Below are 18,720 nucleotides of genomic sequence, written 5' to 3' on the forward strand. Positions count from 1 at the left end.
TCCGATGTTTGATTTCTAATTGAGCTGTTATCTGTTCTGTCTGTTGTACGATCTCTGTACGATTGTTCGAATTCTGTACTGATACTTTTATGATGTGGATTTCTGAGGATTTTGATTGGTGAGTGATGTCTTGCTGAGCTGTTAGCTCATCCTTATTTTCTGCATGGTTTTCAGGTTCTGAGAAAGGGAATGAAGTCGTGGATTAGCAATTCAGAGTCTGATCTGTGATTAGGTACTTGATACTTTTGATTTTTGTACAGTCATGACTTTTCTGTTCTGTTCTGTTCTTTCTGTCCGTAAGCCATGTACTGTATATATATATGATTATTTTGAGGAAAGAAATAATAGATGAACTTTTCTGTGTTTGGATGTTTATAGTAGCTTTGTGTTTTTCTGTCTGTGTAATATTTGGAAGAAAGTTCTGAAGCAAATTCCAAAATCAGATCATGGATTTCAAGTTTAGGTTCCGTCGCGGCCCGATGCGAGCGGGATCCGTCCCGGTCGGGTTGGGTCGTGACAACTTTCACATACATTACTAAAGCATATGAGCTAGACTCCACTAATACCATATGAAAAACTTCATCATATGTTGTGTGTGTTACCAATAAGTTAAATCGTGATTTCACATCGCTTTCCTCTTAAGTTCAACAGGCAATTGGCCGAAGGTAAATAACCTAGAGATGAAATATGAGATGACAAAAGGGAAAACAAGAGTGTCGAGCATCAAAACAAACTCCAAGAGTAGAGCGCTACTCACATGAACTCTCATCAACGTCACCCTCTGATGATTCTGTTGCCGCCATTCACATTCAATGTTTTTTCAAGCTACAATCTTTGATCTCTGAGCTATTTCTCTCCATTGAATTTTATGTCTTCAACTTTCTTTTTTCTCTTTTCTCTTTTCTTTTTTCTCTTTCCTTATGAATAGATAGATTTGGTTATAAAAAAATTATAAGAAGCACATGTAATAAATAAAATAAAATGATAATGTAACTTTTTGTGTGATTATATTATTTCATTATAAATTTATTTACATAAATCTTGAGTTACATTACTAAACAATTTATCAAGATTTACTAACCTTAGAAAAAAAATTTTGCCAAAATTTTCAGAATTTTAATTTAATAAATTCGGATTTACAGAATTTATTAAATCCAAAAAGTTCCTAAAAAAAAGAGATCCTCCTGAAAATTTGGCATTTTTTGGTTAGTTAAGTAATTACTCGAACATCATTTACGAAATTACAAAATCACCCTCCTCCCAAATTCCCCGCCGTTCATAGCTCGCCACCGCCATTGCGTCGTCCGATCGACGAACCCCGCTCTCATTACCCTACCGCCACGGCCGCCGCCGCCGCTTCCGCAGGCGATCCGATTTCCATTCTTTTTCCCCTTTCCCAACACTGGCCTCACCTCTACCACCATTGCTGCTTGCTCGCACACCTTCACGACCCCACCCCGCACAAGTATCCTCACGATCCCTACATACCCAAGCGCTCCGGCGATCTCCACCGCCGTCTTCCCCTTCGCCGTCCTAGCCATCAGATCCGCTCCACGCTTCACGAGCATCTCGACTGCCTCAGCTTGCCCCGCCTCCACCGCGCAGTGCAGCGCCGTGTACCCCTCCTCGTCCCTCGCATCAATCTGCGCTCCCTTCGCCAGTAAAAGCCTAATCACCTCCATCCATCCCTTAAACCCCGCCATCATTAAGGCCGTCCACCCCGATCCATCCCTCCCGTCCACCGCTGCCCCGATCTCGATCGCCCGTGATAATGCCCTAACATCCCCTCTCCTTGCCGCCGCCATTAGACTTTCTTCTGCTTTCATCAGATCAAAGAACCGGCGCTGCCGTTCCTCCTTCGCAACATCGTACGCCGTCTTTCCTGCCCTATTCCTTGCATCCTTAAGTCCCGCGCATCCACCGGCAATCAGAAGCCTCGCCATCACTTCATTCCCTGCGGCCGCCGCCACGTGGAGCGGCGTGTCCCCCCCTGCCCCGCAAGCGTCTGCCCTCGCCCCAGCCGAGATTAGAATTTCCGAGCAATCCCGCCGCTTCTCCGCGATGGCCAAATGCAGCGCCGTCCGCCCATCCGTTGCCACCGCGTCTACCTCCGCGCCATGCAGCAGCAGCAAGCGCAGAAGCTCTGAATGACCCCCGGCCGCTGCAAGGTGCAGTGGGCCGTAAGCCGATCTCTGGGATTGTGCCGTCGACGCCCCCCGTGCAAGGAGGAGCTCGGCAATGATGGTCTGTCCGTAAGCTGCCGCAGCTTCCAACGGCGACCTCCCCTGGCTCGCTGCTTCCACGTCTGCGCTGAATTCTATGAGGATTTGCACTAGGTCGGCGCGACCGCGAGCGATGGCGAGCTGAAGAAGCGTTCGGCCGTGAGCGTCGGTGGAGTCGGCCGCATGCCAATCCGGATCGCTTTGCTCCAACACTTCTCGTACCTTCTCCATTTCCCCGTCTTCTATCAAACGCGCAAGGACGGCGGATCCGGTATAGAAAATGCGGAGACCGGAGTCCGTGAATACTTGCTTCTTCTTTGCATTGAACCAGCTGGCTGGGACGGCGTCGAGTGCGCTGGAAGTTGCGCCGACGCAGACGACGGAGTCGACATAGAAGCAATCGTCGGATCGCGGAACGCAGTCGGGTATGAGAGGAGCAGTAGGCTGCTGAGGCAGGTAAGTGATCTCGATTCTGAGGGTAGATAGGGGGGCGATGATGCCTGTCTGTGGCCGGATCGTAAACCTGGCCTGATTTAGCGGCAGGACCCGGAACGCTACCGGCATCGTGTACATGACGTTACGCAGGATGAGCACGCCGTAGCACCGCTGGCCAGGCTCGATTCGGATCACCACCTGGTTTGATGGCTCGAGCTTTACTAGCCACCTGGTTTGATGGCTCAAGCTTTACCAGCCGATCCATCTCTGCAACTTTGCTCTACTCCTCTTCGATTCTACCTAAAAATTTGAAATTTTTGTTAGGCGATTGAGATTGGAGAGCATAATTAGCAGGAAAAGAAGGACGGGGGAAGGATTAAAAGAGTTTGGGGAGAGAAGAGAAGGTGACACATGACGAGGAATTTGATGACGAAGAAGAGAGAATACAAATTAATAGATTGACGACTACTTTATTACTCTGAGAGGAATATCCCTTTTGTCTTCGTTCTTTGGATTGGGTTGGACGTTATGTTTAGCTCCTACGGGCTACCGAGTAACAGTAGAGTATTTTTGGGAATCATTTTGTGGCCCTCTGTGTGGGCAAATTATTAGGTCGGGTTATCGGACCTAAATTTTCATTCGTATTTCATGTGCTTAGTGTAGAAAATATTAGGAATGATCTTTCTTTTTTAGATTTAAACGAGAATTTGACTTTTAATAGGACACAATGGAGAAAAAGGATTCATGTAGCCGACCCCACGTAGTGGGATAAAGGCTTGATGTTGTTGTTTTGTTGTTGTAGTGTACTTTTGATGTATTTTTGAAAAAAAGGAGTAAATGACAGCTAATACACAATTTTAAATGCATTTTAGCTGTTTTTTTGTTTAGTATTTGTATATTTGCATAGCAAAAGCGTAACAAATATCTTACTCATTGAGTATTTGTTGCCCTTTTGCTACGCTTTTTAAATACTCAGTAAACGAGCAGCAAAAAAGCAGTTAATATGCAGTTAAAATTGTGTATTAACTGCTATTTTTCAAAAATACATCAAAAACATACTAAAAGAGCACTAAAATCACATGGAATCCGAATGAAAATTTAGGTCCGGTGACCGGACCTAATAATTTGTAGGAATATTCTAAATAGAGTCGTGTAAAGAACTCACAAACTCTCTTTAAATCCAGGCAAGAGCCTATAGAGCCGTTATGAAATTTGTCACTCGTTTTCAATATGAGATGTTAAATGTCAAAGATTTGAAATATGCGGTCCCTCTTAGAGACATTAACATAATGCCTTAGGAATGGACCATTCAGATATATGTTTGGACTTATGAAAAAAAAAAAACTTTTTGACAGAAATCTTAGAATTATCTAAGAACCATATGAATGTAAAAGAATATAATCATATGACGACTTCAAAAGTTTAATATTGTGAAGTCATTGGGTAATCTCAATATTATCATCATTGTCAGTTGAATATATATCGGAACAAATTCAATTCAACAAAAATGAGAACTCGTCCGATGAAATGACAACTGTTAGCCTCATTTTTTAGTGAGTCAATCTTCTCTTTCTTCGACCGTTTTTTAGCACCTAGGTCTTCCTATCTTTGTGTACAAATTGCTTTTAGGATCCATATTAAGGGAGTACCTAAAGACTTAGCATTGTCTAGCACTAGATAACCCATAAAACTCTGAGAATCCTTCTTATGTTAGTAAGCTCATTCAAGCCAATTCCTAGGTAAACCCTAGGTCAAAACCCAAAATTACTTAAAATTATCAAAATTCCCTTTATCTAGGTTTTCTCTTAGGTAACTAGTAGCCTTAGTATTGAATAAAAACTCTTGACTCATCCTATGGGCTCATGAGTGTTTGTCAACCCCTTTGGTCATTGGTCAAAGTCAAAACCCTAGAAATGTATACCAAAGTGGTCAGTTGACCTTAGAATTGAGTCCAAATATTTATAATCTATCGTAGGAGTAATTTGGCTCAAGATTGACTCATGATCAACCCAAATTTGATCAAATTCCAAGAACAATCATGTGGATGTTCTCTATATTTTGTTTATGCAGACATTTATCGGCTAATAAGGGAAAATTATTAGGTCCGGACACCGGACCTAGAAATAGGTCCAGATATCCAATTAAAATTTGCCACATAGACTGCGTCCCCGCCTCCACCGCGCAGTGCAGAGCCGTGTACCCCTCCTCGTCCCTCGCATCAATCTGCGCTCCCTTCGCCAGTAAAAGCCTAATCACCTCCATCCATCCCTTAAACCCCGCCATCATTAAGGCCGTCCACCCCGATCCATCCCTCCCGTCCACCGCTGCCCCGATCTCGATCGCCCGTGATAATGCCCTAACATCCCCTCTCCTTGCCGCCGCCATTAGACTTTCTTCTGCTTTCATCAGATCAAAGAACCGGCGCTGCCGTTCCTCCTTCGCAACATCGTACGCCGTCTTTCCTGCCCTATTCCTTGCATCCTTAAGTCCCGCGCATCCACCGGCAATCAGAAGCCTCGCCATCACTTCATCCCCTGCGGCCGCCGCCACGTGGAGCGGCGTGTCCCCCCCTGCCCCGCAAGCGTCTGCCCTCGCCCCAGCCGAGATTAGAATTTCCGAGCAATCCCGCCGCTTCTCCGCGATGGCCAAATGCAGCGCCGTCCGCCCATCCGTTGCCACCGCGTCTACCTCCGCGCCATGCAGCAGCAGCAAGCGCAGAAGCTCTGAATGACCCCCGGCCGCTGCAAGGTGCAGTGGGCCGTAAGCCGATCTCTGGGATTGTGCCGTCGACGCCCCCCGTGCAAGGAGGAGCTCGGCAATGATGGTCTGTCCGTAAGCTGCCGCAGCTTCCAACGGCGACCTCCCCTGGCTCGCTGCCTCCACGTCTGCGCTGAATTCTATTAGGAGTTGCACTAGGTCGGCGCGACCGCGAGCGATGGCGAGCTGAAGAAGCGTTCGGCCGTGAGCGTCGGTGGAGTCGGCCGCATGCCAATCCGGATCGCTTTGCTCCAACACTTCTCGTACCTTCTCCATTTCCCCGTCTTCTATCAAACGCGCAAGGACGGCGGATCCGGTATAGAAAATGCGGAGACCGGAGTCCGTGAATACTTGCTTCTTCTTTGCATTGAACCAGCTGGCTGGGACGGCGTCGAGTGCGCTGGAAGTTGCGCCGACGCAGACGACGGAGTCGACATAGAAGCAATCGTCGGATCGCGGAACGCAGTCGGGGATGAGAGGAACAGTAGGCTGCTGAGGCAGGTAAGTGATTTCGATTCTGAGGGTAGATAGGGGGGCGAGGATGCCTGTCTGTGGCCGGATCGTAAACCTGGCCTGATTTAGCGGCAGGACCCGGAAGGCTACCGGCATCGTGTACATGACGTTACGCAGGGTGAGCACGCCGTAGCACCGCTGGCCAGGCTCGATTCGGATCACCACCTGGTTTGATGGCTCAAGCTTTACCAGCCGATCCATCTCTGCAACTTTGCTCTACTCCTCTTCGATTCTACCTAAAAATTTGAAATTTTTGTTAGGCGATTGAGATTGGAGAGCATAATTAGCAGGAAAAGAAGGACGGGGGAAGGATTAAAAGAGTTTGGGGAGAGAAGAGAAGGTGACACATGACGAGGAATTTGATGACGAAGAAGAGAGAATACAAATTAACAGATTGACGACTACTTTATTACTCTGAGAGGAATATGCCTTTTGTCTTCGTTCTTTGGATTGGGTTGGACGTTATTTTTAGCTCCTACGGCTACAGTATTTTTGGGAATCATTTTGTGGCTCTGTGTATGGGCAAATTATTAAGTCGGGTCACCGGAACTAAATTTTCGTTCGTATTTCATGCGTTTTTTATGCGCTTAGTGTACTTTTGATGTATTTTTGAAAAAAAGAGTAAATGACAGCTAATACACAATTTTAATTACATTTAGCTGTTTTTTTTAGTATTTGCAAAAATATAGTAAGAGCACAGCAAAAGCGTAACAAATATCTTACTCATTGATATTTGTTGCCCTTTTACTGCACTTTTTAAATACTTAGTAAAAGAGCAGCAAAAAAACAGTTAATATGCAGTTAAAATTGTGTATTAACTGCTATTTTTCAAAAAATACATCAAAAACATACTAAAAGAGTACTAAAAGCACATGGAATCCGAATGAAAATTTAGGTCCGGTGATCGGACCTAATAATTTGTAGGAATATTCTAAATAGAGTCGTGTAAAGAACTCACAAACTCTCTTGAAAACCAGGCAAGAACCTATAGAGCCGTTATGAAATTTGTCACTCATTTTCAATATGAGATGCTAAATGTCAAAGATTTGAAATATGCGGTCCCTCTTAGAGACATTAACATAAGGCCTTAGCAATGGACCATTCAGATATATGTTTGGACTTATGAAAAAAAAAAAAAATTCTTGATAGAAATCTTAGAATTATCTAAGAACCATATGAATGTAAAAGAATATAATCATATGACGACTTCAAAAGTTTAATATTGTGAAGTCATTGGGTAATCTCAATATCATCATCATTGTCAGTTGAATATATATCGGAGCAAATTCAATTCAACAAAAATGAGAACTCGTCCTATGAAATGACAACTGTTAGCCTCATTTTTTAATGAGTCAATCTTCTCTTTCTTCGGCCGTTTTTTAGCCACCTAGGCCTTCCTATCTTTGTGTACAAATTGCTTTTAGGATCCATATTAAGGGAGTACCCAAAGACTTAGCATTGTCTAGCACTAGAGAACCCATAAAACTCTGAGAATCATTCTTATGTTAATAAGCTCATTCAAGCCAATTCCTAGGTAAACCCTAGGTCAAAACCCAAAATTACTTAAAATTATCAAAATTCCCTTTATTCTAGGTTTTCTCTTAGGTAACTAGTAGCCTTAGTATTGAATAAAAACTCTTGACTCATCCTATGGGCTCATGAGTGTTTGTCAACCCCTTTGGTCATTGGTCAAAGTCAAAACCCTAGAAATGTATAAAAAAAACCCAAAGTGGTCAGTTGACCTTAGAATTGAGTCCAAATATTTATAATCTATCGTAGGAGTAATTTGGCTCAAGATTGACTCATGATCAACCCAAATTTGATCAAGTTCCAAGAACAATCATGTGGATGTTCTCTATATTTTGTTTATGCAGACATTTACCGGCTAATAAGGGAAAATTATTAGGTCCGGACACCGGACCTAGAAATAGGTCCAGATATCCAATTAAAATTTGCCACATAGACTGCGTTTTGACTGCGCTTTGAATGCGCTTTACCTGCACTTTTGACGCGCTTGACTTAAAATTCCGCAGACACGTGTACATTCTACATGTCAATTTTTTATTGGACACCGGGCGTATCTCTACATCGGGTGTCCTGACCTAATAATTTTCCCTAACAGAGGCAGAAATAATGAGCAAATCATTCAGAACGGAATTCAGGAGCCTGAACGAGGCCAACATTGCCCTCTGCTAACTACCAAAAAAAAAAAACTGTTCTTCCACTTCTCTCTGCATGATTCCTTCCAAGATTTAGTTATTAATTGTGTCCTTGCACTAAAAACTCTCTGTTAGATGGACCTTTTAATTAATCTTTCCACTGCATTGCATCATAATCAGGTAACTGAAAGACTGATACAGACAAACTACTGAAAAGAACCCCCCAGGGTTAAATACATTCAGTACAAGTGGTACTAATATGTTGGATGTATATTTATGCTTATACAATCTTGATGAATTTAATCATTTTCAGACTTTTCTATATGATTGAGCAGCTTCTGAGCTATCATTGTCAAGATCCAATGGTCTGAAATGCTTGCCGTCGATGAGATGCGTGCCGATCGCAAGGCGAATAGCCCACACATCTTTGGCTTTTCTTGATACAATCCTGGTGAGTATTAGTCATTGATTACTAATCAGCAAGCTTAGGATTCTATGTTCATGCAAGTCTATGAAAAGCTAGGTGGAGAATTATTTTAAAAGCAGTAACAAAGCTCTTCCAAACGAAGACTGATTCTGGCTTTATTTAATAATCTTTTGCTGCTAATTTCTGCAAATATGCTGCTCATAGTCATGGAAGCCTTCAACACGTTTTCACTCCATGTTTTTTATGTAAAATGCTTCGAGAAGCCATAAAACAAACTTGCAATTTTACTCTTTATAATATTTGTTGTAATTTATTGTGATTTTTGAAATTCCAGTGGTATTATTGTAAATAAATAATAGTAATTTTGTAATAATCAATATTTATATATGACTCAAAAAAAATGAGCCCATGAAATCTCATCATCTAGGTTTCATTTGGACGACTTTTTTATTGTTTTTTAAATATTTTTTTTATAAAATTTTAAACTTTTATACTAAAAAATTGGTTTAAAAAAAGGGAAATTTACATACATACCATTGTATACTTAATATTTTACATATCTAACACCTCATACATTAATATTACATATATACCACTCAAATCCGTACTTTATTTCGTTTCTACCACTCCATCTAACGCCTCCTCACGACGTTTCTCTGCCTTCCGAACGACGTTTCTCTGCCTCATAATAAGGACGCGAATCTGAGAGTCGGTTAGGGCATATGAAGCAAGGAATCGGAGCTTGCAAAAGGGGAGGAAGGTAAGCTCTCATGCACTCTCTCATTTTTGCTCAAACTGATTTGTTTTGCCAGACCTCGTTCAAATTTGCCGGTCTTCCTGATGCATTCTCGTATTTTTTTTTTTCAATGACCAGGTTTGCTCGGAGAGCTTGTTGTTCGTCACCTACCCGCTGATTTCAGGTTTGTCGTTCTTCATTCTGAAATTATTTCTTTGAAAATGATTTTGTTAGCTTTCCTAGGAAGGTTCTTTACCGGACTTTAAATTGATTTTGTTAGCTTTCCTAGTTAAAACTAAAGCATTATAGCTTCAAAAGCTGCAACATTTGCTTATGTAACGATTTGATAACCTTTTAATTTAAGTACAGATTTGCTGAAAAAAAAAGTACAGATTTGCTGAAATTTTCTTATAAGTACAAATTTGATGACCTTTTTTTATAATTACAGATTTGATGAAATTTTCTTTCTTATTAATTTATAAATTGCTAAGCAATCTGCTGTTGTGCATATTTTCAAGTTTTGCAAAAGGTTTAATGAGTTCTTCGAGTTCTTCCGTTGTGAAAAACAGGCCGCAACATTCTAAGGTGTACTGCCATTGTCATCTAAAATGTGTCTTGTATACCTGTCACAGTGGACCTAACAGTAGAAGGCAGTTTTATAGGTGTGTTTATAATAAAAGTGAGGACGACTGCAGTTACTTTAAATGGGTGGATGAGCAAGAAGACCCATCTTATGTCACACATTACGAATTGAAGGCATATGAAGCAAGGAATTCTAAGAATTTTGACTCGATTCGTCTGACGTTGAAAGTTTTGTTAGTGATGGTTTTTATCGACATTACAGTACGAGTTTATTTTGGTTAGTGTTATGTTGTGTTCAAGCATATGTTGTGCTTGCTTTTGTGGAATGCGAAGCAAACTTTGGTGTATCTTGGAGAAATTATCTCCTTCTATTGTATGAAAAGGAATCATGTAATTTTAGTTTTTGTGGAATTATAAAAACTTTGAGCAATGGAGTTTGTATTCCAAATTATAGATATGACAGTGTGTTTATATTCATCTAATTACTTTTTAGCATTTTTATAACAACAATATAAGATGAAAGCTCCGGTTCCGGTAGTAGCTGCAGTTCCGTTCGGATGTCAAAATCCAGTAATAGCTCCAATTCGGATTGGCTCCAGGTAGTTCCAATATCCAGGTTTTTCCAATATTGGCTCCAAGTAGTTCCAATATCCGGTATTAGCTCAAGGCAGAATGGAGTATATGTTGCTATTGATCAGAGCTTGTAAAACTTGCTGTTGAATTATATAACCTGCTATTATGGCAAGATATGGCAAGATATTGCAAGATATGGCAAGATGCAGCTATTGTATAACCTGCTATTGACCAGCTTGTAAAAAATTTGGCAATTTAGCTCGTTTTGGTTGACCCACTTGTGATAATAATGCGTCATCAATGGTACTCCTTAATGGATTCTTGCATGTACTTCGATGATGACCCCAAAGACCATATCTGCTGCATTTATGGACCTTCTTATCCTTTTTCCAAAAAATTAGGCAATCTTTTTCTTTTGGGTCTTCCTCTAGGTCTAGATGTATTTGGTACTCCAAGCTCTACCACATCATTAACTACTTGCCACTGATCCTTCCCAGGTAATGTGGCGATTGCTCCTTCGTACGCCATCCGATACCTAAAGCACTTGTAATTAGTACACCTAATGTGGCGCTGCAATTGAAAGTTTCATTTATGAAATGTAAATATTACCTGTAAACGTAGTAGTAATCATTAACATATGTATGCCACAACGGATGCTCCTTCATCCCAATGAAAGCTATGGCATGAATGCAAGGAAGTCCTGTTAATTGCCAAACATTACAAGTGCAGTCTTTGTTCTCGACATCAACAATATGTCTTGAATGGAGGGATTCAACTTCGGCCATGTACAAACTAGACTGCCGAACTAATAATTGTTCTTTTCTAGTAGTAATTTCTCTAATGTATTCTTCTGCATGAGGTACTAATTCACGGTGCCATGTCAAACTCGTCATCTTACGTGCACTCCTTTGCTCCATGAGTTTACCAAGAATCAAGTCAATCAAATCGACAACAGGTTTAGTTCTAGCTTCCCCAATCCATGCATTGAATGATTCAGCAAAATTATTCGTATTGGTAGAGTGGTAAATCCCAACCATAAACTAACTTCGCGACCACTTGTAAGGTAATGAAATAAGGTACGCATGTATAGTCTGATTTAAAACACTAAGTTCGCATAGCTTGTTATTATACTCTATGCAAGTGTATGCATTCGCTGCTGCCCAAACCAAACCTTAGAGTTTATGATCATCTTTGCAATGGAATTTTTTTTTATATATTCTTCCACAAATGACGAATACATATTCTATGTTCAGCTCCAGGGTACACTTCTCTAATGGCCTCGCCTAAACCCTTTTCCATATCAGAAATGAAAGCAAGGGGTTCTAGTTCTGTACCAATGGTTTCCCCCAAGTTATCTAGGAACCATAGCCATGTCTGCTTAGATTCGTTCTCAACAACAGCGAATCCTATGGGGAATAAACCATTATCACCGTCAAGTGATGTAGCTGATAAAAGCATTCCTAGATGCTTGGATTTGAGGTGGCATGCATCCAAACTTATAAGAGGTCGACAACCATATTTGAATCCATCTGCACATACCTTGAAGCTAACATAAAATCTTTGAAAAGAATTGTCACGTATGTCAATATGTGATGTGTGATCCAGGATTTCTACTAATCAATTCAGCTTGTAGTGTTGGAACCCATTTATAATTATCATCTATACACCCAAATATATTATCACGAGCTTACTCTCTTGACCTCCATAGCTTCATGTAAGGTAATGACAGACTGTACTCTTTCTCCAAATTGTTATTGATCTCTTTTGGAGGAATATTTGGATTTCTTTTGACAATATCTTGTATTTCATTGGCAACCCATGTAGAAGTTGCTAGCTTATTACCAGCACGATTGATACCAGGACAAGTATGATCTCCTTCAAGTCTCCTAACTTCAAAAGATTGATCATCTTCACAGAGTGAAGCTCGAATTCTCCATTTGCAACCTTGATATGCACATGTAGCAATAACACATGTCTTGTCACTAGCCTTGATCCTAACCCCAAAATTCTCCTTGATGGCAACTGATCGTAGAGCATGTTTGAAACTTATTGCATCAGGAAAATATGTGCCAATAGCTATATCTTTAGAACATGATGTAGGAGCACTCAAACTAACATCATTATGGTTGAAAGAACATTCAACTACTTGTTCAGAACTCACCACCTCCTTAAGAGTAGAATTTGATTCATGTCCTTCTGCTCCTTGTATTGTAATAACTATCTCAACACAGAAGTTATCATTATATACATTTATGAACTCAATCACCTCAACATCAGAATTGATTTCTTTGTACTCCTTCGGTGATGTATCAAATATATAATAATACATATTATATGGATGACCCTTAATCCATGGGCATATTCTAGCAATCTCCCCTCTAAGTGTGAAAATTGTGAGTTGTCCTTTCTCAACTTTAACAGTCCTTTATTTGCCACCATCGTACCTCTTACGATGTTGGTCATTGGTTTGACCCCAGATTCCACCATACTTAAATACAGCAGAAATATACTCTTTCTGCTCTTCGTATAAATTTTTTTCAATATTGTCACCATAAGCCTGCACTAACAATGGTTAAAATGTTATTTGAACATTTATGAAGTCTTGCATATGAATCATTGAACACTTACATAATCGGTCGTCTTGAAACACATCAGTATTTGTTTCAAACAACAAACAATTTCCTTCAAATTTCTGTTTCAAACAACAAACAATTTCTATTTCAATACTTTAACTTATTTTATAAAAAAAATTTCTTAGAAAAATCATTTATCTCTATTTATTAATGTCATGTAAGTTAAAAAAATTTCTTAGAAAAATAAGTGCATGAATCTCTAGAGCTAAGGTAATCATTTATTGGAACAACCTGAATATTGGAAAATGCCTGGAGACTAATTAATTGAAAAATCATTTATCTCTGTGGACTAATTAGTCTACGACATTTCGCAGTTCTTATTACTGTCATTACAGCAACCCTGAAGGAAATTCGGCATAAAAAATTACCGTGAAGAACAATGCAATCAGGAGCTTCATATGGTGGAAAATGCGAGACGTCCGACGAAAGGAAAAATGAGAGACTTAGCGGCAACGGTAATTTCGGCGGGAAGAAATACTTCTTAAGGGGTGGACACAGAGAAACGTCGTGAGGAGGCGTTAGATGGAGTGGTAGAAACGAAATAAAGTAGGAATTTGAGTGGTATATATGTAATATTAATGTATGAGGTGTTAGATATGTAAAATATTAAGTATATAGTGGTATGTATGTAAATTTCCCTTAAAAAAATAACAAAGCTATCTCAAACTAAGGCTTCATTTGGAACGGCTTTCTTTCTGCTTCATAAAGCGACTTTCTAGTACAAAATTTTTAACTTTTTAACTAGAATGTTGCTTTAATAAGCAGGAATAAAACTGTCCCAAACGAAGCCTAAGTCTTGGATGGCTTTCTTATTGCTTCTTAAAGTAACTTTTTAGTACAAAAATTAGCTTTAAGAAACAGTAAGAGAGTTGAACCAAATAAAACTTTAATGGAGTAGCTTAATAAAAAATAGTTTAAAATTTATGGAAGTACAGGAATTTAAATAATATAAAATATAATTTAATTTATTTTGGGGTTCAGGAATACTGAATAATAGAAAATATCGCATACCTCCCAACATCACCAGCTTTGACCTGCCCGTTGTTGACCTTCAGAGACGGCATAGGAACAGCGGTCTTTAGCGTCGGCGGCGCTTGCACAATAACCATCGGAGAACCTATCTGAAGCCCGTCGTTGGTCTCGCCAGACTCCGACTTGGCCGCCGGAAGTGGCGGCGAGAACTGGCATCGAAACGTAGTCGAGCGTGGAACGCCGGCGGCAATCAGGCCAGAACTTGCTCCCAGCATTAGTGGCATGGTGGCTACTTAGCTAAGGGGGGAGAGAGAGAGGGCAAATTATTGGGTTCGGACACCCGACGTGGGGGGGGGAATTATTGGGTCACGTCACCGGGCACAGCTTACGTTCGGTATTCGCAATACTGAGCAGTATTGAGCTCGGTACTGTAAAGTACTGAGTACCGAGCAGTACTGAGCTCGATATCACTCAATACCGAGTAGAAGATGATATGTTGCATTTTTATTGGGCTCCGAACATGTTCGATGACCTGACCCAATAATTGAGAAAGAGAGAGAGGGGATAAGATTATAGAGATATTTAATTGAGCGGTTTGCGAGGAGCTAGCCTGAGGATCAAGTTTGGTTGTGCTAGACCAGATGACTAGATGAGTGATGAACCTGGTGGAGAAAGTTAGGGCTGATAAGTAGGTAAAATTTTAAAACAAGAATAGATATAAATTTAAATATTAAAAAAGAGGATAAAAATAAATTAGCGAAATAGATCAAGTCCTCGTCATGTGGATGGCAACGTAACTACCACATGGATATGTGGCCATCCATATGAGAACAATTATTACGTCCTCCGACCGGATGCAGAGGAACGTCCGGTCGGAGGCCAAATCCCGCCAAAAAATGAGTTGTACCGAGCAAATACCGAGCAATACCAAACAATAACGAGGAATACCATCATTTGAAGATCCAATACCGAGTTATACCGAGCTAAACCGGGAAATACCGAGTTATACAAAAGTTGTAACGAGTTTTTCCTAGAAAAACTAGGTACAACTCGGTATTTCTCGGTACAGCTCGGTATAACTCGGTATTAGTCTTCAAAGAGCGGTATTCCTCGTTAACATCACATAATACCTAGTTGTATCAAGCAAATACCGAGTTTTTTGGCGGGATTTTGCCTCCAACCGGACGTTCCTCTACGTCCTTACACAGGACGTAATAAAAGTTCTCCATATGACGACTTGATATTTTTTGTTCATATAAATAATGGGCAAAAAATTCTTTTAATTTATCAAAATGTTTCCGTATAGTTAACCTTGAATTTTAATTAATTTAAAGTTGAGATCAATTTACTTTGATGTGAAGATGACTCATCCAAAATAGAAATTTATGGGAGAAAAGTGCTCCTCAAAGTGATGAATTATGAGAATAAAAAGAAATTTGTTAGACAAACAATACGAAAATATGAAAATAACATATAAGATTTTAATATTGTATGTGGTTATATAAATTTAATACACGTTTACAGCTTCATAAAGAAATAAATATTCACTAATACAAAGATGCTAATTAAATATAAATATATATCATCAAATATTTTTTTCATAATTTATTTCCATTATATTCTTCATCTCTCTCATATTTTTATATATGATAAATATCATCATCATGAGCATTTTGATTGATTAATACTAAGGTGGTTTTGCTTATATATCATTTTAATTAAAATGAGTAGTATAATATTGAATATAAAATGATCAAGAGTCAATATATTGTATTTAAATATGAAATATATGAAATTCATATATTTATTGTTCATTTAGTTCAATAGGCACTCTTGACATATTGATGAGTACATTGATAATTGTATTGAGTAAATATGATGTTTGCAATTATAATCTATATGATATACAATGTGTGTAGAAGCAAGAAAAGCTGAATGTAAATTATTGACTGGCTCTGGCTGACTGAAATTATGTTACCCTGTATATGAGGGTGGACATGCGGGTTATTTCTTCAAAGAATGTTTGTGGTATAATCTTAAGTGGTGTGAACGTGGAGGCATAATGATACTGACTTATATGATATGATACACCGACGAACATGAAGTGATGAGTTTTTATATGAAAGTCACTTGGCTTGTGATATGTGATAAGAGACTGATTCCTAACAACATCGCGATATGATTGAGATTGATTCATGTAGGGTTGCCCTATAGGACTAGATATAAGAAAAATATCATATGTAGTTGGATATCCAATCCTGGTTATATTACTTATACATGTATATGACATTAGCATACATGATGCATTTCATAAGTGACATGATATATATGTTCAAATCGAATTATAAAAAAAAAAAAGAAAAAAAAAGGTGACAATAAGAAGAAGTGATCGTCATATTCTGTTATTGAAAGTATTAACATAAATCAATAGCATGTTATTGATAAAACTAAGAATTGACACTTGAAACTTGACCATGCACATGAAGCTAGCTTACAAGAATTCGGCAAGAAAAATCTTCTTTGTAAAGATTAGATTGACTCATTGAGGTTTTGAAGACAACGAACGTACTCCAATACTAAGAGAACAAAACCCATTCATGGTAAGAAAATCCTTGAATATTTTCATATCATTTGTGCAATACTTAAATGTTCAATCAAAATTGGAAAGAGAATAATAGGAAGAAAAATTGCGGAGAAGCTATTGCTATAACATGATTATATAATTAATCATAGTCTCCACAATCATCTGATTGAAGAATTAAAAAAAAAAAAGATTTGCTAAAAGAATTAAAGGTTGTCGTTTCATGCCATTCAAGTGCATATTTCTATCCACCGCCGGCCTCGGTCCACTTGACTATATGCGAACAAGCTTGAAATTCAAATGAATACTAGCTATGGAAGGACAAGTTCAAATTGAGTGTCAGTTGGGCTATGCTCTTCAGCTTTAATGATGTCAGTAACATATTCATAGATATAAAAGTTCCATATCAATTTCACCTATTTCCAATTCAATCAGGACGTCATTGAAAGCATATAATAGAGAACAAATTGATATCTTAGCTGCAGTTTATATGAAAATCATCGTACAATATTTAGCATGAAAAGTAGAAAAAAAAAGGATCTTATAATCCATACAAAATATTTGCACACAAGTCAACAGATTATTCAAGAAATAATTATGATATTTGATTAACAAATATTTCATATTCAGTTATTAGTTTTCAATCACCAATTCAAGTGGAATACAATTAAATTTAACTGAATGGTGGTTAAATAAATATATATATTCCGTTAAGGGAGATGGATGACAGTTAGCTTTTTGATCTTAGTGGAAAAGAATAAATATTAATTTCTCTCTGTTCAAGATAAGGCCGGAGGATGCAATTCAGCTTTTGAAGGATAGGCCAGGCGGTTCTAGTAAGTTGGGAAGGATATAATGGCCAAGCAAAGCAAGTCGCCACGATCTTGGGCAAATTATTGGGATAGGTGATTGGAGGCGAAAAATAAGTTCGGACATCCAATAAAAATTTGCCGCGTTACCTTGCGCTTTAGTTGCACTTTTGTTGCGCTTTAGTTGCGCTTTTTGACTTACACTTTAGTTGCGCTTTAGTTGCGCTTTACTTGTGCTAATTTTAAAATAATATTTTATTAATATCCGGACCTATCTTTAGGTTCGGTCTCTGATCCAATAATTTGCCACGATCTTGAGCACAATGTAAGGCAACTGTCCGTATAAAAGAAAAGAAAGAGGATGAACGAGGGCACGCTCTCAGATGCTGGTTTTGCCGTGAAGATTTGGTCTCTCCGACGCTCTCGTCTTTGCTCGACCATCTTCTGCCCTCGGCTCTCGGCAAATCAAAACAGCAAATTAGCCTTGTCAATTGCCCCTACTGCCGGTCTTCCACTCACAAGCAACCTGTCCATCTGCTCTTCTCCAAGAGAAGAAGCTTCGAACCTTCCTCCTCCGTCGCCGGCTCTCTCCCCCACCTGCAAACAAGGCCGAACTCAAGGCCTTTCTGCGAGTGGCCTCAACCTAAGCGACTGCAAGCCTTTTGTCCGATTCTTGCCTGTGCGTAAGGACCTGCTCGACCTCCCTATGTCTGATCCCAGTATCAAGTTGATTTCTCCGTGGAAGAGAAGATGTACCAATTGCATCTGCTGTTTATGCACAGCATTAATATTATTATATATTATATAAATATTATATGTGATATCATATAACATTTATATAATAATATATGAATACTTGTATTTATATAAAAAAATAAATTACACGTCATCAATCAACAATCAGAAGAAGTCCCGGGGTTGACACGGTCCCCCGAAGCCCTTGGCCGTAGAGCTAATCTGGCCGAGGGAGCGCAGACACTACCTTCCAATCTCCTCGCCGTTGATTCATTCCGGCCGAGTTGAGCTAAAGGGCAAATGCCCACCCAACCTCCCGGCATCGGGGAGGGGGCGCCGGAAGGCTGCCAGATTTTTGAGGGGACTAAATATATATTTTTTAAAATTAAAATAAATTGCTTAAATTAGCAGGTCGCCCATATTAGAAGACCTGAAGATTTTTTTTGTTTGGGATTGATTCGCTCTCCCATACTCCTCGCCGTTGATTTGATCCGGCCGAGTCGAGCCAATTCCTTACCTCCCGGCATCGGGGAGGGGACGCTGGGAGGCTGTCGAAATTTTCTCTTTTTTTTTAATGTTTTTTTGA

The 18,720-nt window shown here is 39.5% G+C and overlaps 3 protein-coding genes across 3 annotated transcripts; all 3 read right to left on the bottom strand.

Moving 5' to 3' along the window:
* Positions 1–1,008: 1,008 nt before the first annotated feature.
* LOC110106627 (ankyrin-3-like) lies at positions 1,009–6,923 on the bottom strand. The gene is made up of 2 exons (XM_028693414.1): positions 4,810–6,923; positions 1,009–2,886 (listed from the first exon to the last, which is right to left on the bottom strand). The coding sequence occupies exons 1-2, from the start codon at positions 6,126–6,128 to the stop codon at positions 1,242–1,244; spliced, it is 2,964 nt and encodes a 987-aa protein (XP_028549247.1). The 5' UTR covers positions 6,129–6,923; the 3' UTR covers positions 1,009–1,241.
* A 1,350-nt stretch (positions 6,924–8,273) lies between these two features.
* LOC110106942 lies at positions 8,274–14,293 on the bottom strand. Its single transcript, XM_028693424.1, has 2 exons — positions 14,049–14,293; positions 8,274–8,534 (listed from the first exon to the last, which is right to left on the bottom strand). Exons 1-2 carry the CDS (start codon positions 14,291–14,293, stop codon positions 8,396–8,398), a joined length of 384 nt encoding a protein of 127 aa, XP_028549257.1. The 3' UTR covers positions 8,274–8,395.
* On the bottom strand, positions 9,438–13,110 carry LOC114579299. Its single transcript, XM_028693423.1, has 2 exons — positions 11,014–13,110; positions 9,438–10,939 (listed from the first exon to the last, which is right to left on the bottom strand). Exons 1-2 carry the CDS (start codon positions 11,439–11,441, stop codon positions 10,783–10,785), a joined length of 585 nt encoding a protein of 194 aa, XP_028549256.1. The 5' UTR covers positions 11,442–13,110; the 3' UTR covers positions 9,438–10,782.
* Positions 14,294–18,720: the final 4,427 nt, after the last annotated feature.

This window comes from Dendrobium catenatum, unplaced genomic scaffold (genome assembly GCF_001605985.2).
Source record: "Dendrobium catenatum unplaced genomic scaffold, ASM160598v2 fragScaff_scaffold_273, whole genome shotgun sequence".
Classification (NCBI taxonomy): domain Eukaryota; kingdom Viridiplantae; phylum Streptophyta; class Magnoliopsida; order Asparagales; family Orchidaceae; genus Dendrobium; species Dendrobium catenatum.